General features: G+C 38.8%; 1 protein-coding gene across 2 annotated transcripts in view; it reads right to left on the reverse strand.

Annotated features, from left to right (window-relative positions):
* LOC150083766 (QRFP-like peptide receptor) overlaps positions 1–27873 on the reverse strand; it is a 292940-nt gene that overhangs the window by 103314 nt on the left and 161753 nt on the right. For both annotated transcript variants that reach the window (XM_090378209.1, XM_090378210.1), the window contains exons 2-3: positions 26378–26565; positions 15314–15571 (exon numbers count right to left, since the gene is read on the reverse strand). In XM_090378209.1, coding sequence (XP_090234335.1) covers positions 15314–15571; positions 26378–26565 — 446 coding nt within the window. The remainder of the gene's footprint in view (positions 1–15313; positions 15572–26377; positions 26566–27873) is intronic.

The following is a 27873-nucleotide window of genomic DNA, read 5'->3' on the forward strand; positions in this document are numbered from 1 at the left end:
TTTAATTAACCAGCCTATTTCTTTTTGCCCCCTCTAGCTCTATCGTCATACTTGGTTTATATTTGCATTCTTAGCTTGCATTTGGTTATTTCTCTCTTTATACGACTGGTAGCATGTTAGATACCTTGATTATCTAATTTTCCATGTATTCCTATAGTGTTAATTTGTTATGTTAATCTACTTTACATAACTTTACTTGCCTTTATTTCATGTCTTGGACTAGTTTCAATAATTGTGTGCGTGCGCGCAGGAATAATGATAAAATATATGAAAATAAGCAAACTGTATATTTCCTTCTTCGAGTAGGTAACTATCCTGCTGACCTTTAAATATTTCCAAGCTGTCAGCTCAACTTCTCCCGGAGGTAAGGTAACTTATTACCGTAATTCATAAGTTTGATGGCTAAAAGTAAACTTCCTACAATCCAGTCTAAATTTAGTACTAATTCTCTTTCCTGTAGTTAGAATTTATGTCCTCTAGTTTTGGAATCTCATGAAATGAAAATTTCGTCTTTATTAAGTTTATTACCTCTTCTCAAGCCTTATCGATATCAGTTAGGTCCCCTTCTAAGGTGCCTGGTTGCTAGGATCTGTAGCCGATATATTTAAGTCTTTCGTTATATGGGCACCCTTTTACAGATCTCATCAGTGGGGTGCCGGTTTTTAGATTCCTTTCAAGCAGCTGCTTGATGTTTCTTTTTTTTTTTTTTTTTTTTTTAGGTGCGGTATCCATATTTGGACACATTATTCCAAGCGTGGTGTATAGTTGCCTATTACAGTAGGATTATGACCTCCCTATCTGTGACAAGCAAATGTTTGATAAATCATCGATAGGACATCATGGACTTTCTTGTTGCCTGTTTATATTTCCTTAGAGAACTTCACGCTCGACCGTATCGTAACTCTCAAATCTCTTTCTTCCTCTACTTTTTTTTAATTCAACCCCACCCACCAAGTATTTTCTTCCTCAAGCTTTGATAACAGAACTATCTGTAATGTTAATATTCGAGAATTGCGAAACCATTTTATTTTGTCGTTCAAAATACCAAATAAATTTTTTGGTGCTAGCCTTCCCTTCTGACCAGAAATAACACCGCACGATGTCAACAAATATCAAACTAGGGCAGAGAAAAACAACTGGCATGTCAAGTTCACTACTATGCCTTCTCTTTCATAGCGTTAATACGGAGTCGGAAGCCAGTTGGACGCCTGTTGTATTTCTCCATACTTTGGCAGAGAGAACAAAAATAATCGTAATAACACATAAAATTTATACGAAAATCCTACGAACTGATTCAAGGTTAAGATTGCGCGAAATGTGATAGTCTGCACCATTGCTTTTGAAGATTTTTGATCCTTTTTTTTTTCAAATTAAATATTTTTGTGAGACACAGATATATTTAAAAATAATTAAATAAAAGAAAATTCAAGAATAAAACAAACTATACCGAACATTTAAAAACTCTTCCTAACTTTTTAAAACTTTCTCAAACCCTGTGCGGGTATTTGTAATTTTGTATTACAGTCTAAAACCTATTAGATAGAGATCGCAGTATAGTTCATTCCATATTGAACCATGTTATTTACGAGATAATGTTATTTTTATATGTATTGAAATAAAACAACAAAACTATTAGACGTATAAACAAATCCCAATTTAATCCTACCGTCTAGCTAAGCTCATTGTGATCAGTGCTCGCATACGTCATGCATTCGAAGGAATACACGACAAGAACTCGCATTTTAAGAAATCATTGAGAAAGGAGAGGAGGCGCTTTGGAAAGTAACAAACGACGTGATCACCATAGAATGAAGGAATTGACAGGCAGACGAGGCATGGGCAAATACGATGAGGCAAGTTAGAACACATCAAAAAATACGCTTCAACTTCCATCGAAGGGACTCTAGGATGTTCAAAGGGGAAAATTGGTTTACCAAAGCATTCCACGTCGGAAAAATATTTCATTTCCAGTGCACATAACTTCGGCCTCCTGTCTACGAATATTTACTGGTCTTTTTCGTCTCCTGCGTCGCTGAGGTCAGTATTCGGCACGGACGCCTATTTTATTTATTTATTTATTGGCTGTACGAGGCGGTCCCTGTCAAATTGGGGCAACCCAGCCGTATATTTACAATACCATATATACAGTATTACAGATACAATTCATAATATCGCACAGAGAATGAGGTACATCCATTCAAAAGTAACAAAAGGCAACAATGTCCAAAGTCCATTCGCAGAAGAACTCTCCAAGAAGAAGTGAGGAATCCAAGTCGCACGCAGTACATGGAACTGCGTGATCTCACTGAAATCGTACTTATAGTCTGCCACAGCACAAGGAACTACACGTTATTATGAGCCATTCGAAATGTTTTTTCTGAGAAAAGCAATGGATAATCTACCTGAAGTCATGCAGCACAAGGAACTGCATTTACTAAAATCGTAATGCATAGCACAAGAAACCAGTGAACTGTATTAATAATGACGTGATTGCCTTGCTAAGTGATCAGTGCAGTACAATAATGAGCTGTAATAGATGTTCCTTATCTGAAACTAATGCCTGTACATGTTGTTTGTTAGTAAAGTGATCGTCTCTGCGTTAAGATTGATGCAATGCATAACAATAAGTGCAACGCCAATAGCTGCAACTAATAGTTCTATAGTTCCTCTTTATATTACGCGAAGAAGATTATCTTTTTCTCTCACTCTGAAACGATTTAGGCATATTTGCCCGCACAGGGTTAAGCTCCCACCTATAATTAGAACGGTACCACACATCCTGCGCCTACCCTGTTGAAATTCGTTCTAATGATCAGTCAACCTGGTTGTTCTCTAGTCTAGGGTTTCCCAAACATTTTAGACATGCTGAGCCCTACATCAGAAAGAAAAAACATTCCGGAGCCTTAATAAAAAATACACTAAAAATAGAAATGGTCGGCCGCTAGTACCAGATCTTTACGTATATAACACGCACATTGACAGTCCAAGGTCTCCCAGGAAAGGCCAAATTTACTTTTTACTTTTATGTACAGCGTATTCTGATTCAATTTTACAGTTTTAGAAAAAAATATTAACATTCTAAAATTTCCTCACGGAGCCCCAGATAACTATGGCGGAGCCCAAGGGCTCTGCGGAGCATAGTTTGAAAAACCCTTCTCTAGTCACACGGCCTCATTGCACGATGGAACGGTTAATTTCTTTGCTCCTCTATTTGTAGCAAGATTAACTGTCTTCGAAATAACTGGACAGCAAACTCTTGGAAGGATTTAAAATCCGCCTCTCTTCCTACCAGAAGTTGTTCACGTCCGAGATTCAACGCATATAGATTCGGCGACCCTGCTATTAATTCCTCCCTAAGATCGGAGTACTAATAACAGTCATATATATCCCCAAGTTTAATCTTTCCCACAGATGTAAGCAGAACGGTCCGCAATACCTAACTCATGTAACTTACAAAAAAATGTATCCATGTTCTACGAAGAAAAAGGTTGCTTATAAATTTGGACTAAACCATCTGGACCAAGATTTATAATTCTATAATATCTATTAATATTTACACGCTGAAGGAATCTGTTTCTAATGCGACCCTTAGTACTATCATTCTATTTCTCCTGCCATTGACTTACCAAGAGAACTCAGATATTGTTCTTCTCGTCTATACACCACCGCAGTCGATTTCAATTGATAGACTTCTCACTACACGCCTAAGTAAAAACACGACTTGATAACTAAATGTAGGTCTAGAGGCAGCCGTCCCCCGGTCAGGACCTGCAACGCGTCGTTGGGAACAGTTTTGCAGGCCGCACATAGCTTCAATAATATTGCACGCTGTATTGCTAACAGCCTTGACGTTCACCTTTTGTAACTCACTGTCTAACCATGCATGTACACCATAACTAACAATTGGCAGAAAGATGTAATCATGGAACAAATTCAGTGTTAATTCTTTTATTCCCCACTTCTATACTCTGTGTGTTCCCGATCATGGGTTAAGAGGAACATTATAAACCTCTGATAGTTCGTTTTGAGGTTGGATTACAGAAGTCAGCTTCCTACACTAACCCGTAAAAACTGTATCTTCCAGGTTTGTTTACCTTCTGAAGAGGTGCACCGATACGGAAACTAATTTAAAGCAGATGAGATGTTCTGCTGGTAGAAAAATTCCTTATATTAGTTCCCTCTGTCCTGATTGCAGTTGTTGCAGTGTGTAATGCAAAACTGAAGATTTTGGGGAATTACCAGCATGACAACGTTTTATCCCTGTTGTTACGGCTGGTTTGATAATTAATTCAGGCAAGATAATTAAAAGCAGGCAGGAGATTATTCCAGGAGAGTAACGAGGCAATGAAAACATAAATAATAATAAATTTTCTGTTTATGCTCCGGGATGACCATACGATCGGAGAAGGTCACAAGACAGAGAAAATACAAGAAACCGGCACCGTATTTAGTAATTTGATGAGATTAAACCACGAACTCAAAAGGCACGTGTACTTAATGCATTCGGGTACGTGACCACTCGGCTACAGAGACTTTATTTCCTTTTTTCTATAAGCACTTTCTTGCATGATTTTGCATGTGCCTTATTTGTAAACAGAATAATCTTCCAATCCCCCCCTCCCCAAAAAAAACATGGATAGGCTAGATTTTTCCTTCTTTTTCTATGCTATTCACCTGTTTTCCCCTCCTTCTCCTCAAAGAAAAGAAAATAAAAGAAAAAAAAATGAAGGCTTGATTACCTCTTGTAAGCAGGAGTGACCATATAACACCGATAAAGGATTGGTTGCACAAATATTTGTTATGGATTGTCGAGCCAGAGTAACAAATTGAAGCACAAGCTAGTTTCGGATTATTGGAACTTAATGAGCAATACTTGGTCTCCCTTGCTAGCGGTTGCGAGAGCATTTGTAAATCTCGACACCATTGCCGAAAGCTAATGTTTCGGGCATTTGTAAACACGGTACTAAATTAACCTTCGTGTTTCTTGGTCTTGATGAGCTGACAGTTTCAGGAGTGATGCAAATGCTTGTTCATTAACCGATAGGCTTGCGAGGAGAAAGACGATACGTACACTGTCCACATTGTGTGAATACACTGATTCTATCAGCACCGTACAATGGCTATATCAGAGTCTCCACTTGCTAATGTCCCCCATTGTCTGTATGCTTTCGACGCTTCAGTGCTCTGCTCTTGTCTTATACATAACAACAATTATCCCCTCGCGGATTATAAATTAGTTTTCTATTGCCCTTCCAAAGGGATCAGTCCACATATGTCCGAATTGTTTAATAGTCTATAGTTCTCTGGACTTTGTATTTCCAGTAAATTCTATGCTGCAATTCTTGGAAGTCCAAGTATAGTGTTGTTTGCATACATGTATGTGTAAGAGTCTCTGTGTTAGTGGTCCTCTGGGATAGCATAGGAGTTTCGCTGTTTGGTGTATCTGGGTTCGATATCTGTCTGTGGCTGAAGGTTTTTTTTTCCCTAAAGTTCTCTTCAATCGAGGCTGTAATTAGCCGATTTCAGGCAGAGGGAATTGGCTTCCCCATTGAGGTAAACTGTTGTTGGTTTTAGGAGTATTAGCAACTAAGGACATATTGCTTTGTGTATACTGTCTGTAAATTGCGTGTGTTCTGGTGTCGATTTTCTGTTTGCTGGACGAAATACCCGAAGGTTTTTTTTTCCCTAAAGTTCTCTTCAATCGAGGCTGTAATTAGCCGATTTCAGGCAGAGGGAATTGGCTTCCCCATTGAGGTAAACTGTTGTTGGTTTTAGGAGTATTAGCAACTAAGGACATATTGCTTTGTGTATACTGTCTGTAAATTGCGTGTGTTCTGGTGTCGATTTTCTGTTTGCTGGACGAAATACCCGAATCTCCGGGAGAAAAAACGGTGCTAACCTCGCCTGAGACCGACTAACTGAGCCACGTTATAAAAAGCCTATAGAAATTCCTCACGTCATCGATGGGACTCGAACCCAGGTCTTTCCTACCCGGTGTGGGTTGTTGTTGTTGTTGTTGTGGAGGTTTAATGGTGCATAAGCTATTTTGGCTATAATACGCCTCCGGTGTGGGCGCCTCCGTAGTCAGGTGGGAAGGAGCAACAGTGCGTAACACACGCTTCTTGATTAGACCGTGGTTCGAGCCTGTCACCACCAAATACGGAGGATATGGAAAGGTCAGGGAATGACCACCGCATATCCCGGAGCAATATGGCCTTAGTTGCTAATGCTCCTAAAAACCAAACAACAACAACAGCCTCCGGTGTGGGGAGGACGGCGATTTACCAACTGCGCTACCCACGAGGGCACTGAGGTTAACAGACGATGTGATCTCCACAGAATGAAGGAATTGACACGAGGCCAATACGATGATGCAAAATTCGACATTTCAACTTCCAGCGAAGTGACTTGATTAGTTTTTCATCCTGCATAACATTACAATCGGCCGTCAACATGCACTTCTACATACATAATACAAAATAGTGCCATGTGGTCTAAGCGCCTAAAATCCAGCAACTGTCACTCTGGCTTGTAAGTGATAAAAAGCACACAGAAGCTTAAATTAACAATATATATATATATATATATATATATATATATATATATATATATATATATATATATATATATATATATATATATATAATGTAAATAATAGTAATACAGTAGTATTCGCCATATAATGCAAAGAAGCCACAGACTTTTGCTGCACTGAGGGGGGGTAACCGAAGTAGATGAGAAAATACAAATTATATGCCTTCTCACAAAGGTAAGCATCCAGTTGACCTTTGAATTTATTCGCTTCAACCTGAACTACTTGCGAAGCTAATTCTCATAATCTCGGCGTTGGTTCAATCTGTAATCCCGAAGGAGTAAGTTAGTACTGGGACTAAGTGTTTATGGCTGTGATCATGTGTCCACTATTAAAGTTTGATTTTAGCAGGTTTCTAAATCGCTGTTGGTATTTCTCAGTGAGACGGGCCTTGATCTCCATGTGTTCTAACTGCTGAGTTTGCCTAATCCTCAGACATTTGTTATTTCTCCTCTGTTGTGGCTTCATCTCTTCCTGACGTCAGATCCCATCCTGACGTCAGTGCTGAACTCTTCGTTGATCAGGAGCAGCTTTTGGAGTTGATTTTCGGTTGCTGCATAAAGTTTTATGTCACATGTATCTCAGGTGAGAGAGGGTGTACAGTTGCTTCCACCCTGATTTTAGAGTATATCCGTACTTGCTCTTAGTGGGTTCAGTGCTAGACATTATTATTATTTCTCCCTGATTGAGGGGTACACGTCGTGATGGGTATTGCTACCAAGTACACAGGGTGGTTGTTATGTCTGGTGTTACTGTTGGTCGAGGATCTCTGACTATCCTACAGGTGTTCAGGATTGCGACTTTCTGGAGTTCCTTGTAGGAGTTCACTGGGAGACCTATTGCTGCTAAGCTGTTATGTAGGGTGTTTTGCACCATACCCATGGTTGTCACGATGATCGGGATGGTCATAACTTGTTGCATATGCCACATCTCTTTGATCTCCTGTCTTAGGTTCGTGTACTTCCTAAGTTTTTTTCTCCGTGGATTTTCTGCAGGTAGCCAGTGTTGGGTACTATGTCAATCAGATAGGTAGCCTTTTCCTTCTTGTCTACAAGGGTTATGCCCGGTCTGTTGTGCGGGATTATCTTATCCGTTATTATGGCGCTTTCCCAGTAAAGCTTGTGAGTTGGGGTCTCTAGTACTGCCTGAGGTTCGTACTTGTACGGTACACTTTCTTCGATCAACTGGTATTTCCTTGCTAGCCTTCTGATGTATTATCCTTATTATTATTATTATTATTTTTTGAACTAATATACATAATTTTATCTAGGAGGGTGGTACACTATCCGCCAATACTTAAATAAATACATAATTTTATACATACAACTCTATACACTATTAGATGACTCACCAGAATCAAGAATGACTCACGAGACTGGTTAAGCACATTAAATTAGTTAATGTGTTTAACTAATTAAAAAAAAAAACAATAGTTAAGCACATTAACTAATTTTTTTTACTGCGTTTATATGGCAACCTTGATTCTTTTTTGTGCTTCCCGTTTCCTTCATGTTTTTTTCAAACTTTGTAGCTTTGTACACAAAGGACAGAATTCATGAGATACCTAGATCCCGAACAACGCGACGCTGCCACCCTTCTCACTAATCGAACGCACTTCTTAGCAGATATATAGGTGCACCGCATCACTGAATTCACGTAGACGGTAATTCGATATCAGTATGGATAAACGTCGTGAGTTAACCGACTTTGAACGAGGGATGATAGTGGATGTCGACGCATGGGTCACTCTATCGCGCAGGTAGTACAGAAATTACGCTATCCACGTTGGACAGTATCAAGAGTGTATCGGGAATATGCCATTTCCGGAATAACATCTCATCGTGGACAGCGCTGTGGGCATTCCATTCGAAATGCCTTAAGCCAACCACTTCCTGTCCAATAGTACATCCGTGGCTTGGTTCTTACTTTATAACGGCAACAGAGTTTTAGAATTTTGAATATTGAATTGTTATAATGAACTCAAAAATAATTCTAAAACAAACTAACGCGTTAGTCATTTAGCGCGGTCTAAGAATGATCTGCTTCGAAATTTCTACACATCATAATGAGCATGGTTTCCGTCCCTGCCTGGTGGAGGCGGACTTCGGAATACTGCGTCAACAAATTTATTTAAGTATGAGAACAATCGTTTATTAGCAAACAGGACACAAAGACGACCCCTCTCCAAGACCACACCAACAGAGCTTTCTAAAGTATTTCTAAAATCCAAATATTGTGAGCAGTCTAAAATTATATGCTCTGAGGTTTCCACTATGCCGCAGGAATAAAGGTCAGAATCTTTCAATGCCAGCTGAAACAATTTATGAGCTAGACCGTGTCCTGTTAATAAAAATATAGATTTTAAGCTGAACTGCAACCAAGGCTTAACTATTGTGTTTACAGTTTCCACGTTTGGGAAAAACATAAAGGTTTGCTGACCCTTATCCGAGTTTTGACATTTTGTTTGCCACAAGTTAATTATCTCTTGTTTTATTTTCCTCTTTTCTTCCTTAAAATCACTTTGAGAATACACATAGTTTTCTTGGGGACACAAAGTAATGCCAAGGATTGTTTTCCTTTGTATGTTGTTCTTTGTGTAATACAACAATCCTCTCAAGCAAAACTTCGAATTGTGCAGGTAATCTCCCTGCAACAATCTGAAATGCATCAGAAGAAACAGTCCGACGAGCACGAGTGACACATAGTAACACAAATCTTTGGGCTTGAATGAGATACTTCTGAATTAATGTGTTACTAACTATGGTCCCAAGCTCCAGAGGCATAGGTCACAATTGGAACAAATAGGCAGTTATAGAGTAGATTCAAAGATCGACCTTTGATGCTCCAATCAGTCCTGACCACTCTCCGGAGCTTGGCATATAGAAGTCTTACTTTACTTTTGATATATTTCACGTGCTCCGTGAAAAAAATAATCTTTCTTCTATTTGAAGCCCCAAGTATTTTGTCACTCTAGCATATCGAACCGTCTCTCCAAACAGCCGCAAGGTGGGAGGTCGATTCATACTAAATGCCTTTTAGCAGCATCTGCACCATTTTCCCCATAGAAACCTCTAATTTGTTAAAGTTACTCCACTCCTGCAGCGCACACTGAACATTTTCAGCTCTGGCTTTAAGCTGCGAACGAGAATTCCCATTAACAATTATGGTTATATCTTCGGCAAACGCTAAGTGCTCCACATCATCTGACTCAGTCTCTAGGACTTCGTCCAAAACAATGTTCCAGACGAAGGGGCCCATCACCGAGCCCTGTGGACATCCTATAAATACCTCTCTTTCAATCTTACAATATTTATTTCTTACTATTCTATTAAAGAAATAATCTTTGAATACAGATTATATGGACATTCTGCTTTCCGTATTCTAGACAGGACGTTCTTCCACCAGAGCCGATCGAAGGCACCCTTGAAATCAATAAATATCGCCAAGACATATCTTGCATCGCTCAATTCATTCCACAGTCTGGACTAATCTATGTGCAGCATCTTATGTACTTTTTTTTTTCTTGTTTATACTTCGGCACGACCACCAGGTCAGTGGAGGTTACAATAATCAATCAATACAAATGTTACTTATACCCTTCTTAAAGCCTTACTGGCTCAAAGAACACATAGATTTATTTTTATATTTTCATTAAGCTTTTTATCATCAGTCTTTCATACACTTTGCTCAAAACTGAAAAAAGAGCAATGGGTTCATATGCTCCGGTTTCATTCAATAATCTACCCGTTCCTTTAATAAGTAATCTCAAATAGGCGTCCTTCCAGCTACCAGGGAAAGCACCCTGCCTCAAACGTTATACAAGTCCACAAATATTTGTGGAATTTACTGAAACACACGTTTCATAACTCTTACTTGAATTTTATCTGGACCCTGCGATTTGCCTACCCTCTCCCGGTCCACTGCCGAACTTACTTCTTCCATTGAAAAATCCTCCTCAACCGTATTCAATGATACAAGTTATTCTGTTCTTTCATTTGTGCCTGCAACAAAGAGTTCTGGTGCTCATCAATACTTGGAAAAAGATCGTCCAGTATCCTGTTTACTGAATCAGACCAATTTATAGTCATTACTTTTATCTCCAGTTGTACTAGTTATATTTATTATTCCTTTTTTATTAGTTATTATGTTAAAATTCCCCAAGGATATCTGGATCCCTGCTCCAATGGGATTTCTTAGAACTACTAACAGCTTTACATTACTGTTTTCTTTACTCTCTATAATTATTTAAATAGTTGTTCAACAGATCAACATCTTCAAATCGCCTGTGTCTCTGACATTGCCTTCTTAATCTATTTGTTTGCTTTCGAAGTTCTGTAAGTTCTGCATTCCACCAAAACAGCGGTCTGCTTACAGTATGACTACTCCTCATACTAACTTTACATGAATTAATTATAGCATTACTTAATTCCTGTACGTATTTGTTAACATCTAAATCACACCAGTTTATACCTACAGTTAACCTCAAGTACTGTGCATCGGACCTAGGCGAATTCGCATCTTTCTCAGCATATCGATCAATATCATAGATGTTTCGAATATCATCTTCATTTTTGATTAGAAACAGAATCGCGTTATGGTCACTCATGGTGTAATCCTCCATAACTTTCCAATTTCTTATTTTACTTTTAATAGCTTCTGAAGCAAGAGTAAGGTCAATATAAGACTGGTCATTAACAGTAGAGAATGTCGGAGAGTGCCTGCCCGAATTAACTACCTCCATCCCTGAGGCAGCTATATACTCTTCGAGCAATAACTCTCTCTCGTCAGTGTTTTCACTATCCAAGAAAGGAGAATTGGAGTTAGAGTCAAGAGACTCGATCAACTAGCTAGAACCTACCAGATTGTTTAACTTTTCAAGTTACTCAACATATGGTATTATTATCTCTGAATGCCGGCAGTAAATTGTTACCAGGTAGGACCTCCCAAACCCGCCAATCACCTCAATGCATATTGCATTTCGGTTACACAAAGACATCACTTTTGTAACTACAAGTTTTCTTGTTGTTATGATGATTGCGGCGTTAGAGGAATCCCCCTTCCGACAACACTCTATACTGCTGCGGGTAATATCTTACCTGCTCATTTACGGCATAAGGTTCCTGGAGAAGAGCGATGTCATCTTTCTCCATCAGATTGTTAATCTGCAAGGCTATATGTTATACAGATAATATATTTGCTATGTATTGCAACCAATTTTTCTTTATTTGTTTTGGCAAATGTTTTTGACATAATATTGTTAAATTGATCATGATGCTAGCTCTGGCTGGGCTAATCGTTGGACCACAATTGGTCCAACGAAAATTGGTCCTCACACACAAAAGACCAAATTGGTCTTTTGTGTGAGGTATTAATTTAATTGATATGATGTTTGTTAACCCTTTATTACCTTTTTTTAACTTCAGTTAACTGCTATATGTTAAATACTTACATTTATTAATTATAGGTATTACTATAATTTAGGCCAATCAAATCGGAGCTAAGCTGAAGTAGTTGAGAATTGGTCTCTTTGAAAAAAGACCACTTAACAGTCTTTTTTTTTTTTTTTTTTTTCCAGATTTCGACTTTTTTTTTGTCCCATAATTAAAACCTTGATCAGGGTAGTGGCACACACAGATATTAGATAAAACAGCGGTATACTTCTCCTTTGGGGGCAGTACCTTTTATTTCGAGTAATACAATACCATGGAAATTCCTGGCGAAGTGCTTCAATAAACTTAGTTTGTTCATTGCTACGTACAGATTGAGTCTATGCCTTTCCTACATAATGGGTTTATATAGCTCTCACAGCATAAAGCTTTTGCCATAAATCCATGTGATTGACCTCGGTATATAAAGCTGCCTCTTAATCAATGATTCTAATTTCAACCAAACCTGTAACATTAATGATATTATCAAGCTTTCACGACTTTCTGTTGACACCACGTATGATTTTCAAGGAATACAGTTGTCATTATAAACAGTATTTCCCCAACTTAAAATTCAATTTCTTTAGCTGTATAACAACACCTTGCTTATGTAAAATACTCTCTAACAGACTGCCTTCTGAATATAAATGTAATGTGAATTAATTTATACTGTATTTTCACAATTATCTTCTTTCCTTTAAGTTCTTATTATATTAGTCTATATAACATCATATTATTCATAAACCTGCAATCCACAATACACCTTTTACAGACACTTGCAGTTCAATTCATAATACCTATGTAATTTGTACGGGACGCATCTGTCATTCAGTCCAAACTCTTCTACTCAATTGCCTATTTTATTCAATCTTCATAATGAAATAACTTTGCAATTATCCTTGTGTAAAATATTTATTTTCAGCTTATCTTACTTTTATACTTTTTCTCAATATTTTTATTTTAATTTCACTTCTACCAATTACTTTGCAAAGCCATTCATTTTTTTTTTCTCTATCTCCCATATATTCTCCCCCCCCCTTTTTTTTTTTCTCTTTCTCCTTTACAATTATAGTACTGTCTGAAATACACTCTTGGACATATTACAAACGTATATTTTCGTCTCACTATTCTTAATTTCTGAGCTACTTAACGTTCATTTTCTAATACGTTCGCCTATTCTCTTCTATAATTATTTCGGCCCTTTCAAGATTCTGCTCTGTAAATGACATTCCTGAATACCTCACATTTCTTTTCATGGCGTCTTCTCTCTGTGGATTCCTTCTTCCATCAAATGCAAGTACGTTTTTTATGTATGTGTGTGGGTTTCACATTGTGAGAAAAGCGATAAAACTTTCTTGCGTCATCATTGACGGGTTTCAAACCCAGGCCTTTTTTACCAGATGTGGAGATGGCTGTGATTATACACACGTGCTCAGGTCGGATTTAAACTCGTTGTGACCCTAAGCTATAACATATATTAGAACCTTCTCTCTTACAGTTCACCTTTTAAAATATTTAAACAAAAAAAGGATTGTTTAAGACGGAGCGAGGCCTCTTGTAATATGAGGCCCTAGCTGTAGCTTGTTTAGATTGTATGTAAATCCGGCCCCGCACGTGCTATCCACAAGGACGTCTAGATGCTTCCGAAGTCTAGTCTAATTAATGGGAACGATTCTCTAACAGGTTTGCGTGGACCTACTGTAGCAGTTGTATGAAGATCAACGGGCAGCGTCCGAACCACCTCTTGTAATAGAATCTGTAAACGTTTAAAATTTCAATTTTTAATTTCGTTAACTTCCTCTTGTCATTATCTTTTGTTCCTCATTTTTTTCGCTGCACTTTTCTTCTTTTCAGCCTTATCAATATATCATATATAAATTTTTCAATTCACTATTAACTACAATTTTTCACTTAACAATGCCGTTCACTGCTAAATAATACTTTGTTTCTTTTGTTTAGCCAAGTCCTTTCCCTTCCATGCCAACTGGGTTTCCCACACACGCTCACACACATACGATCTACACCTCTATTTATTACAGGAGATTGGCATATACTCGTATATAGCTCTTTCAGTTACAACTCTTTATCCGTTTCAAATTGTTCAATGAGAACCATCAATACAGCGTCGTTGCGTTTCCTACTGGTCTAAACCTTCACTTTTATGAGTATCCATCTTGTTTTTTTACGGAAGGGGCTAAAGAGGAATGCATTGCAGTCTTAATGGAAAATTAAATTTGTAGCGTAGTTGAGCAAGAAGTTTCGTCATCTGTGGTTGAGCAAGAAGTTTCGTCGTCTGTGGTTGAGCAAGAAGTTTCGTCGAAGGACTCTTTTCAAGGATTAGAACTTGTACGTCCTTTTTTTTTTTTTCTCATGCGCCGTCATCTGTTTGCATACATTTCTAGACTAGTCTTCTCTACCATGTGCCTTTAGCTGCTTGGCTTTGATTTCTCCGCCACGCTCTTGCCCTAAAACCTCACAAGCCTCATGGAAGTCGCCCGATATTTATACGTCAAGCTTTTAAGTAGTTCTTGAAAGTTCTTTTTTCTTTGGTAATTCTCTGTGTCCCTCATTTTAAAGTTTAAACTCGCCGCTTCCTTTCTTTGTTTTGTTGTTATTCGATATAGTATGTCTTCACTTCTCTTCTCTATAAAAATATATGTACTGGTAAGATTAGAAGTTTTGCAGTTATGCCGCGACTATTTCTAGTAATTCATTAAAGATACTCTAACACTAAAGTATTTTTGAAGCTCTAAATCAAGGGAATGTATAACTTTTCTAAATTTATGCTGTGTAAACGTCTTAATGGTTATTAGAACGTGCATCCTATGAGTGTTTTGTGAGTTTGTATAACATACTAGTGGGCATTACATACCTATGACATTGCTGATAACCATTCAACAAAATCAATAATTTAGCTCTCGATTGCTGGCAGAAAAAAAGATAAAACAGACATATAACAAAAATATTTGTAATTCTGAAAGCATGAAATCGTGATCCGCCGTAGAATTTTTCTCATTTAACTTGAACGAAGTTTCCTGAAAATTGCGAACTGCTTCTTTTACCAAATCATGAAGCTAGTTATGTCTATTAATATTTTTATTAAAAAATAATATATTTAATAGTTTTCTTTATTTAACTTATTATATATTATTTAATAATGAATAAAATAAAAGTTGGTATTAAAAAAATGCCGCCACCGTTCTGAATGACTGGGAATTTTAAATATTAGTTCAGTAGGATGATTTTAAAAACAAATAAGCCACAAATTATTTCTAAAGGAGAAATGTTATCTTACTCTTTTCTTGGCCCGTTGATGAATATTAAGACTCGCTGGATTTCTCTCCCCAGGAGGCTCCGCAATCCACAGTTTTCGGATAATGAGCGAATATGCAGTTGCCATGATGGCGATAGGCAAGAAGAACAACGTCATGGACACGAATGTGTAATACAGTTGCATCGAAGGATATCTCCTAAAACATCTTTTGACCTCCTCATCGTAATCGAACACAAAGGGCCACTCTTCCACACAAGTGTACTCCAGGAAGTTGATCCACTGAAAAACAATGTTCTCTAATTCAGAAATTGTACGTAGAAGTAAATATGAGCAATAAAGGTTAAAAAATAATGTGTTAGCGACCCGACCAAACTGTGGTATATTTTGTGACGATAGTGAACTGGTGTCAGTGTATCGTAATGTAATATCTGGTTAGGTTGCCCATGTTGAATGATAGGCTGTTTAGCTCAGATGGCAGTAGAAACTGCCACGATCTGGCTACCATCCCTGTGGAGGCAAGGATGGTAGCCAAATGGAGCTGCGTAAAGTGTAAAGTGTGTTTAGGGTCGAACGGCACCAGGGGTTCCCCCCATCTCAGCCTAGTTTACATTGTGGTGTGATACAGTTCACTGTAAAGGCCAGAGATTTAAAAGTATATGGATCTTGAGGTGTGTGATGTCGTGTACCATTGTTCTTCTGGCCATTTAGCCGCTAGACCCCTGCTGAGGCCCGACGTTGCCCACACTTCGCCCCGTGGAGGCAGACCAGGTACCCAGTAGTTGTAGTTTACTCTGGCAGCACTCTGGGGCTGCGTAGCCGCAGGCCGCTCAGAGTGCCCGGCACATGAATAATTGTACCTAGGGTATGCCAGCAGAACAATGCCCAAAGCATGAGACCGTCGCCAATGGCTTGTTTCGTTCCAACGGTGCATCCAAGCGCCATCACTTCCCCAGGTAAACGACGGACACGTACCCGGTCGTCCACATGGTGCAACAGGAAGTGGTTCATCGGACCAGACGACCTTCTTCCAATCACTCAAGGTCCAGTTTCGATGTTCGCGTGTCCATTGTAGGCGCTGTCGCCGGTGATCCGTGGTTAGCATGGGCTCTGAGCGGCCTGCGGCTACGCAGCTCCATTTTAAGCAGGGTTCGATATTGTCTTGTGACACATTACTCCCATCATCAACATTCCAATTACTGGCGAGTTGCGCCACAGCCGCCGTTCTGTTGTCACGTACCATCCGGGAGAGCCTTCGCTCACCTCGAGCATCGATGAGCCGTAGTCGTTCAACACTTTGCCTGCGGTTCGCGGGTTTTCGCTCCTCGGACCACTTTCGGTAGGTGCTAACCACGGCTGACTTTGAGCATCCCACCAGCGGTGCCGTTTCGAATATGCTCTGACCCAGTCGTCTGGCCTTTATAATTTGGCCTTTGTCAAACTCGCTTAAGTCCGCTGCTTTCCCATCTGAAGAACAAGAGTAACACTGATTAAGGGAGCTCAGTATCAGGTGTTTTTTATGCCGTGTCCCGACCCGCGCACGCGCCCTAGTTCACCTGCAGTTGCTTCGATTTGCATAACGACTCAGCAGTCATAATTTTTTGGCCCATTGGTGTATATATATATTAGTTTACATCGGTATATCGAAAAAAAGAAATAATGGTACCGCGACTTGGCACAATGCTTGATGTGAAATGGGACAGCCCAATTATAGGCAATTGCAAGCGACGTTATGAAACGGAGCTCAGTTATAATTTGAAGATCAGCTTACATTGAGCTAAATCGTCAAGATATTTTGTTTCTATAATTTTTTTTGTAAAAATGCTGCACATTTTTGTTTGAATATCTGCTATACCTAATTCAAATAATTGTTTGAATTAGGTGTAGCACCCTTCTTTTTTCTGCACTCTTCTATCCAGTTGACCTCTTATGTTTCTAACCATCCTACTAACCCGACATCATCACATGTCAACCCCAAAGCGTGTCTATCTGTTCAAATAACTCTGACTATTCAGGGAATAAAACGAAAATTAGTAATATATATTATTTATTTTTATTTAAATCATTTCGAGATAAATATCTCGCTTTACAAACGTGTGAAATACCTGGGTGGTGGGAATACATGGGTACGTAGTCACATTATTTAAATTACATATATTAGTTAATTGCTACCGGAGTTTATAAGATCAGAAATATCATTCAAGCGATTAAAATAATTATTAGTAGTACTGCATAATCTAATTATGTTTGCAGATTATATAGTATAATTTACCTGTTTTCAATTACGATAACCTCGAATACAATTAATATAGTGTTTTCATAAATTTGTATTCATTTACAATACATAATCATTTATGTATTGTAAATTTGGTAGCAGAATTGGCAAAAATGCTTATTTTTTTTACACCTTATGAGAGGATTATGACGCTGAGAATTGCATAAAGTGTCATTTAAACCATCTTCTAGAATTATGCATCTATCTACATCGATGGAACATCTTGCAAAATTTGTATAGTTTAACAAATATTGAGACCAGTTACAATTTTATTTATTTATTTTTCTTTTTTTGGCCATTGTAGACCTTGTTTATCTGGTCACGTTTGTTTTCTTGCCAGCAAGTCGCTCATATTTTGCATAAAATCAGCATACAATTTATCATAAAATTTGCTGCTGAAAAATCTTGTGCCCTGTCAGTGGCGAATCCTTATTCTACTTTTTCTCTAAATAGCTCATCACCCCAATATATAAAGAAATATGGAACTCTAAAGAAGTAGGGACCTCTTTCTGGGAATGCAATTAGAAACGTGATCGCGAAATTTTTGGTGGAATTATTTCGTGGTTGTGCCGCTATGAATCGGCTTGGGCATGGATTTTTGGGAAGCTTTGAAGCTGTGGAACTTGAACGTCTATTGATAAAATAGAAAACATAAATATTCAGAACAAAATCCTGTCTTCTTTTGCAATGAGCCATCTTTGCCATCATTCAGTTGTCGCTACACCTGAAAACGAGTTCGAGTTCCTCCTCTTTCTTTCCGAAGCTTCTAAGATGGCACGTTAATCCGCTTTCTCTCCGGAATATTACACGATAATCACATCGTCACTTATCAATTGCATTTTGCCGCTAACAAGCCATGACACTTGGACAGTTTTAAGAGTCTCTCCAAACAATCTGTTTCCTCTTGCACACCCGATGTTACTGGATAGATTACCCTTCGCCACTTATTCTTCATTTCTCTGATGACATTTTCAGCTTAAATATGAGCCACGCATTTCCATATATATTGCTATCGATTTCCGCTTGTTTCTGACCTTCCAACTAGCCCGGCTGTCATCACGACCTCAAAGCGTGCCGATCTATTCAAATAACTCCACGAATAATCTCCTCTTTCAACCGAAATGTGTGTGTGTGTGTGTGTAAGGGATAAAAGAGAATTTGAGAAAATAAAACACCTCGTGATGTACATCTTTTTTTTTTTTTTTTTTTTTTTTGGTGGGGGACGTTAGAAAGTGAAATTGAAATGGGGACCTTGAGATTCAATTGTGTGCATTCTAAAATGTCGGTTTGTCTGTTTGCCAATTCCAGAAAACAGTTTGTAGTTCAAGAAAGTCCTAGGTAAATATTCTGGATCAAAGGGGATTTCTTTAAGGAATTCTTCCCCTATTCCTGCCTCTCGTTTTCATATGAAAAGGCAGAGAGAAATAGGAGGTAGCGCAGCTTTGCCCTTTTAATAAAGGACAAAGCAACGCTGATGTTTTAAATTGTCCACGAAAATATCCGGTATAAAAATATTAGTAAAAATATCCGGTATAAATGCAGTCTTCCGGCTCTAAAGAGGAAAGGAAACACTTTGGCTAACGGATGATAAGGAGTCCTTGGATGTTTTTAATAAGACTGTCGAGGTGGGTGAGGGAAAGAGAGAGGAGGTGCATATGGAAGCGAACTAAATAATCTTTTAATCCTTTAAAGTATCTTCGGTTCTCTACTCCTGTTATGCAAATTGTGAACTGAAGTTCAGCTCTTCGGTCAGAAGTATAGTACCAGGAAATTGCGAACTGCAGTTGAAAGATCATAGCACAGAATTGGAAGATACATTATGATCAATCGCTCAATTTTGCGCAACCGGTGAACTAACGCTGGCATCATACCTATCCAAGTGTAGTATATATTGTCTAGCACACTGGGGTTCCCCTATCTCCGCCATTACTACTCTTGTGAAGAAATACAGAACTCTGTAAAGGTCAGAGTGTAGGGTAGTGTGTGTGTGTGTGCGTGGAAGGTGGACTGTGGAACACAACTGAACCCACGTTGCCCGTCCATCGACATGTGGAGTCGAGCCAGGAAGTAGGGATAACTTCTTTCTGGAAGGGCTAACCCCAGAGTCGCCTGAGCTTTCTGGGAAAAAGCCTTAAAATAATAATAAATAAATAAAATAACCCACAGAGCAATAATGAGCAAGCCCAGTGCCGACAGAACTTCTCTTTTGAATAGAGTAATGCTCATTTTTGTAATTGCATTTTTCTTTTTAAGACAACTTTAGTGTAACTTTATGCAAATAATGCATATCATGTCATAGAAATGTACAGTATTTCTCTAATAGTTTACACGTTAGCTTAGGCTATAAGCACTTTTCCGGTAAACCAAGAAAATGTCAAATGACTTTTTCTTGGTGAATTACAAAAATGTTTACTACAAAATGATTTTGTAGTTAACGTTGCCTGACACGAAACTCTCGAATTACAACAGTATGTAAGATTGTATAAAGTACACTTCTGTACAACAACAGCATTCAAAGTGAGCCTTTAGGCCAATAGAGCATATGTAATAAATTATTTAGTATAAGGATTTAGAAAGAAGTATTCCCAGTGAGCCATGAGGCCAAAAGAACCGATAAAGGCTAAGATAACCTGAGTTGGTTTAATGCTTTACACCATATCATTTCTTTTGGCCTCATGGTTCACTGGGAATACTTTTATTCTAAATCCTTATGCTAAATTATGCTTATCTTACATCTGCTCTATTAGTCTAAAGGCTCACTTTGAAGGCGTAACTGGCGAGTATGTTAACTTTTGTGGTACCTGGATAGCATCGTTGGTAGCATTGCCGAACTCCCCACACCGGGTGGGAAAGTCCTATATTCGAATCCCATCAATGACGTGAGGAATTTTTTTGGATTTTTTTCGCGATGTAACTGAGTTAGTTGTTCTCAGCCGAAGGTAGCATAGTTTTTTGCTCCCGGAAACTTGGAGTTTGCAGGACAAAAAAATCCGTGTTTCTGGGAGAAATCGACCATAGAAAACGCACAATTTACAAACAGTATGTACGGTGCAGTACACCCTGAGTTGTTAATGTGTCTACAACAAACATGATCTAACAACTTCTGTGGTAGTCCCTACCCCAGAAGTTGTTAGATCATGGAATGGAGTGTATGGTTAAAGATTCCATTAAGAACCATCTCAACAAGAATGACATCTTGATCAAACCCTTAATCCTTAATGAACCTGTACTTAGTTGGTTTCATATAAATTTTGACATTTTATATCTAAACCTTAGGAAAGCTTTCGATACTGTCCATCATGGAAAGTTGCCCTATAAACTAGAAGTTTGATTTACTGGTAAGATCCTATGCTGGATTGAGAATGGTTAAAAAAAAATAATACAAAGGTTGTTATAAACCTTCTGTCTTTTTTCGGGACCTAAACTGTTACGCTGGTTCATCCCGAAGTGGGTGAACCAGCGTAAGTTTAGGTTCCTCAGGGATCACTGGTGGGTCTTCTCTTTCTGATTTTCAAAAATGATATTGATCAGTATCCTAGATAAGCTGCCCAAAATTATTGATGATTTGAAGATGGGAAGGGCGGTTAAAAATCCGAGCCGAGCCATGTTGTTTCAAAGGACTTAGATCAGTTACTTATATGATCCAGAAAATGGCAACTAAATGTAAGGGTCTGCAGTTGTAGAATGGCCCTCGCATACAGCACAAGTGCATATGGGCACCGTTATCCCCATACGAAATTCGGAAAAGGCCTGATTTCGAATTCCGTCAGTGATACGAAGAATTTTTACGGACTCGTCGTTCCTTTCGCATTCGCACCATGTAAGGGCCGCCGCCACCTTGAAAGTCAGTGTTTTCGGCATTAAAAGACGCGAAGGCGTAAAGATTGTTGGAGAATCGAACGTTTTCTTGGGATTGTATCCCTTTTTCCGTGTTGTTAAAGAACAAAGTCTTTAAAGCATCTGGATAGGTATCTTCCGTTGGCAAACATACCTTCCTTCCGTGACAACACGAATGTGCGGCTCTTCCGAGTTCGCTGTGATAAGATAATCCACCGCAATGTTGACATTCATGTACCATATCACCTAAATCTCAGTATGAGACTTCAGTGGTTTCTTTATAATCAGGATCTCGTGAAATCCTGATTATGTTACGTGTGAGCTGTGTAACGGTTTGCTGAGTTTCGGTCTGTTTTTCGTCCATATTCGCTACCCGCTTCCTGTAGTGTTGATTTTCCACTTGCTACGTCGTCATTGAACTTATTCTATGATTAGTTCGTAACCTTTCGGCATGTTTCTCTATATTGCCATGAAGACTCATGACGGCGTCGTTTTCTCTCGGAATCGGTGATTTCCAATCTAGTTCGCGGCATTGGGTTAATTAGTACGTATAATTAGTAAATCAAACGTCACGGGTTCGAGACACCTGTCGAAACGCACTGATCAATATCTAATCAGGAAATAACCCATGTAATGCATGAGCAATATTGTTGGATCAGAAAAAGAACCACGTGCATGAGGTTTGTGAACGTTATGGAGGCAATTAGGGATCGAACAAGTGACGTAATTTCCCATTGGCTGGAATAAATATCACTGGAGGAAAACTTTTTTAATGTAGAGAGAGATAATTATTATTAATTTGTATTATTATATATATAATTTTATTTATTTTTCATTTTTGTTTTATTTATTTGCCCTTTGCAGAATGCATGTCGCTTCCTAATACAATATTGCTAATACTAAATATTAAAGAATATTTTAAGAGACAGATAACTGGGTTTTATCCGCGTGGGTAACAAAGTGATTATAATCATCATTTGCCTCACACCGAGTGGAAATGACCCGGGATCGAATCCCGTCAATGACCAGAGGAACGTTTTGACTAGATATCTCTAAAACTATAGAACTCTATTTATAAAACTATCAAATGTCTGTATAAATAGATAAAACGAAAAATAATAACTCTATTGCGACTATTAACGGGCAATGTAAAGATGTGATCGTTTCACGGTAATTCTTTGACACTTACCAGTCACAATAACTCGTGCGCCTAGCATGGGTATCTTTTGCTTATTTGCAGCATAATATTGACGCAACTATTGGTTGGCTTTCGACAAGGAGACACAATATCTCCGAAGTTGTTTACTGCTGCCCTTGAGGAAGCTTTCAGACTGGTCGCAGAAAGGAGTTAATGTGAATGGAGAGTACCTAAACCATTTACGATTTGCATTTGCAGATGACATTGTGATCATAAGCCATGATCCCAAAGAATTAGAGGAAAAACTTAATCAGTTGTGCAGAGTTAGTAAGGATTTCGAATTAAAGATGAATATGGCTAAAACAAAAGTAATGATGAACAAGTATGCCACAGAAAGGGATATAATCATTGAAGGAGCAGTAATTGAAAAGGCGGATTCATATACTTATCTGGGACAAGTCATTAGCTGTAAGTAAGATAAATGGCTGGAAGTCAAGAGAAGAATGAATTTTGGATGGGTAGCATTCAGGAAATATAATCACATACTGAGGAGCGATATTCCAATTTGTCTGAAACGTAAAATAATGAACCAATGTATACTCCCCACCATGACTTATGGAAGTGAAACTTGGGCACTCACCAAAAGAATGGAAGAGAAGCTGAGAACTACACAGAGAAGAATGGAACAAATTATATTATATTAGGAATCAGACTGTTAGATGAGAAAAGAAACACATGGATTAGGCAGCAAACACAAATAAAGTACAGGGTTGTTAAAATTAAAGTATCCCTATTTAGAGGGCTCTGGAGCGAGTTCTAAGTCCAGTACTGAAGAGAAATTTGGACAACAGGTACAATAAAGAATGCGCTCGCTATGAAAAAAAAATCAGTTACAAAATTTTTCGCTATATGGCGCGTAATTATCGTAGTTACGATTATGCAAATAACTTATGTTATTTGCATAATTGTAAGTTATTGCCACAGCGCCACTACTTAGATCTACTGTACTCTATAAAAGCAAATCAGTCTCTTCAAAATCATACAGTAGATGTTTGCCCGAGCTACAGCAGCAATGCCAACAACGTTGCAGGAAAAGGCGCTATTAGTGAAGCTGTACTACCAGAACAGCAACAATGCAGCTGCGGCTATCAGACAATTCCGGTGTCAGAAGCGCATAAGGCCCAAGTGGATCTATGACTGTTTGTGCTGTCCGCAAATTGGTTGCGAAATTGAAGCGACACGACATCTTGATGTTCAACCAGGTAGAGGTCAAGAACGAGTGGACTCCTTTCGTGTTAAAGATGTGGCAATGACTGTCGTGGATTTATCAAGTCAATCTCCATGTGGTAGCGGATGTGTACCAGCTGTTTGTCGTGAAGTGGACATGCCGTACTCCACTGTAAGGCTAGTAATGCGTCTGGTGTTGCTGTACTATCCTTACAAGATGCACATGCTACAGCAGCTATAGCATGGTGATGCAGATATTCGTTTCACATTCGCACTTCAGTTTCTGGCGCGAATGACAATGGATATCACTTGGCCATGGAACATCCTTTGGAGTGATGAAGCCCACTTCTGCTTAAATGGACAAGTGAATACGCACAACTATCGCATTTGGGCAACAGAAAACCCTCGAGTTATCCAAGAGGTTCCGTTGCATTCTCTGAAAGTGACAGTGTGGTGTGGATTTACGGCCACATTCATGACTGGGCCATATTTTTTTGAACAGGTAACACCGACTGGCCCCGCACCTGTTCCGTCACTGGACAGCGATATTATGAAATGTTTGCAAATTTCGCAATACCAGAGCTGCAACAACGTGGGTGCCTTCAGGATACCATATTCATGCAAGATGGTGCTCCACCCCTCATCCACCGTTGTGTCCATAGATTGGTAAGGCAACACTTTACAGACGAACCGGTCATCAGCCGTTGTGTCCAGACTACTTAGCTACGCCGATCACCGGACCTCACCCCATGCGACTTCTGGTTGTGGGGTTTTTTAAAGAACCAGGCGTATCGGGAAGGAAGTAAAACTCTGGCAGATCTGAAGGACAGCATTAGACGTCATGTGCTGGCTATTCCAGTTGACATATTACGTTCTGCTGTAGAAAATGCTGTTCTTCGAATGGAAACTGTTGTTGATCAAAATGGAGGACACGTTGAACAATTGTAGCGCTGTTCAAGCGATTTGTATTGCCACAGCGCCATATAGTGACAAATTTTGTAACTATTTTTTTCCCAATAAATAGCGAGCGCATTGTTTCTCTTCAGTACGAGCCTTAGAACTCGTTCCAGAACGCTCTACATAGTGATACTTTAATTTTAACAACCTTGTACATTCTTATCAAAACTAAAGAACTTAAATGGTCTTGGGCAGGACACAGCTGCAAGACATGGTGACAGATGGAATAAGAAAAAAAAATAATATACAAAATTTGTATATATATATATATATATATATCTTTATTGTGTATAAAAGAAAGTGTGTCTACAAAGTACCTTTCACACCAGGAATGCCAGGGGCTTCACATCAGCTGATGGACAAAGGCTTTGAGGACGGGCCCCACATCGAGATTCGGGTTCATCCCCCAGTGCAAGTTTCAGTTAAATTATTCACAATATATTCATAAAGATATTATACAGTATTTTTGATATTATGAAGACATACTTTTTAAATTTATTATACTGCCCACATTACTGTGCAGTTTACCTGGTTGAGTTTAGGCCATCAAGGATCTGTCTTCGGTATTTGCGATCCTTGACAAATTTGTAGAGATCGCCGTCGATTGCTTGGACCGTGATAAGCATCTGCAAGGGAAAACGGTCGTTAAGGGCTAGTCTATTAGGGTTGGCTATGAGTGTGAGAGCTGATCTCAGTCCGGGTTGAGGGATTATAACAGAATGGTACCCAAGAGGAGCTAAAAGAAAATCTGGGAGACAACAACGGAGATGAACAGATGAAATTCAAGAGTTCGTGGGCAGTAAATGGATGCCCATCGCACAAAACAGAAAGAACTGGAAAGTTGATGGAGAGGCCTTTATTGTGTATAAAATCCACTACTTTATACTGTAGTGAATTGAAAATGGCTAATGATGATGATTATGATAGGTTGGCTTGTATTTTTCTGTAAATAAATAGCATTTTTCAATGAGGAATATGCTATTGCTATTTATTTTCAATAAGATACCGTCAGCCTAATAGCTATTTGAGTGATTTTGTGATATCATGTCCACATGTCACCTGCCATGTGATCTCATGGGAGGGTTTGATATTCGCCAAATGAATGCAAACAGCGATAACAGAAAATTGTAGTATGACAAATATCAGGTTGTAGAAGTATGAACTGAAAAGAAGATTCTAGAAATATAAACTTACAAAACAAAATTGAGAATAAGATTTAACATTAATCATTTAAACTTTTTTCTAGAAATGAAGCTAATTAAGCTTTTATTTTGAATTAAGAGATGCGGTAAGGGTAGCAGAGCACAAATACAAATTGCTGTAATACTATTAAATTAGATATACAAGTAGCGTCAGTACTTGTACAGCTGATTAAATAAGAAAATATAAGCGATTCTACCAATCGATATTAGAGCATATCTATGCTTACATCTCAATATTATAGATTATTGTTAACCCCATTCCTCTTGTGTAATAGTGGTCTTTGATGTAGTGTACCATAATACAGGGATCGAGGATGAACCAGTTTTTTTTTTTAACACGTGTAGAAAAAATAAAAATAATAATAACCAAGATACTACGGACATAAGAACGCAATACACATATTTATTTTAGCCATGCAATGTTGTAACTGATAAAATACGGATATTATTACCTGAAACTTGTGGTATTTTCGATATATCAGAAAGGGGATGGACACTAGGGCCGACACAAGCCAGATCACTGTGATAACTGCACTGGTCCTTTGCTTGGTAATCCGTACGTGTAGAGGAAATATGATTGCAATGAAGCGATCACATGAAATGGCCGAGAGCGTGAGAACACTTGACGTTAGACATATCACTGAAAACAACGAAAAGAAACCCTCAGGCACATACATCAAGAACATTTATTACATAAAAAAATCAAGAGAATGTTATTAGTACATGTGTTATACTTGTATTAAAGTCTGCACAACCTTATGACAGTTGACGAAGATCTTGATCGCAGGGCCATGCAATACACCATTACGGTGTTGGGTCCCGGATGTTTGGTTGGTATTTTATGCCACTATGTTTTGGTATTAGTATTAGAGTATTAGCCGTAAAGTGCAAGTTAGCCACAGGTTTTTGACAAAACACACACACACACACACACACACACACACACACACACACACACACACACACACACACACACACACACACACACACGTGTTTCTTGCTACTACTTGGGACCGGTCCAGCAGATCATCTAATCTCCCTAAACTATCGTCAGCCTCAATACCCATAAAGACAATTTATTCAAACGATTAAACTTCCTTTTAGTGCCGCCCCTCATAGCCTTAATACACCACAGTGAGAATATTTCTAAGGTACCCCGCAGCGTGTAGCACATTGGTTCTAATCACCGTTCTCCCACACCATGGAAAAAATCCGAATCCTGTCAATCATCCGAGGAATTTTTATAGCTAATTTAGTTGGTCTGAGGCGTTGGTTTGCCTTATGTGCCGATTGCCGATGGTTTGGCTTATGCTTTGCGCTTCGGTTTTCGGTTTTCGAGGCGCAGTGCATAATCCAGACAGCACCAATTAGCGGTCTCACATTTCATCTCGTGTAGTCGAGTACCCAGAATCATCTCTCCAGGTGACCAATGATTCTAGGTAACCAAGTGGCCAGAACAACACAGCAAAATACACCCAAACCGACACTAATCTCATATCTCGCCCTTTTGTACCGATATTGTTCTTTACAGAGATACGTGGCGGAGTTGAACTAAGTTCAGGGAGCAGCCTCTTACAGATACACATATCACTTTTCATCTTCCCTGACCACTGAACAGTGAAATCGGTCCTTCGGAGTAATCTCGCTACACTTATTCCGATAAAATGGGCAAGTTGTCAAGGATGCCAGGAGAATGATTGTTGTCCGAGTGTATTATGTCAATAGTGAAGTTCGGAGGATGTGCAGCTATTTCTCATGGCATGGCCTCGGGCCTGAGGTGGTGGTGAAGGGAATCACGAACACTAGTGCCTAACTTAACATCATAGAAAATTCCATGCTGATTATGATGTAGCAGCTCTTTGGTACTGATCCATGTTTGTTTCAGCAGGATAATTCCTCATGCCATACTGCCAGTGCTCTTCGAGAATGGTTCGGGGACAAAAGTTGA

This window comes from Mastigoproctus giganteus, chromosome 7 (assembly GCF_048544385.1).
Source record: "Mastigoproctus giganteus isolate SK-2022 chromosome 7, ASM4854438v1, whole genome shotgun sequence".
Taxonomy (NCBI): domain Eukaryota; kingdom Metazoa; phylum Arthropoda; class Arachnida; order Uropygi; family Thelyphonidae; genus Mastigoproctus; species Mastigoproctus giganteus.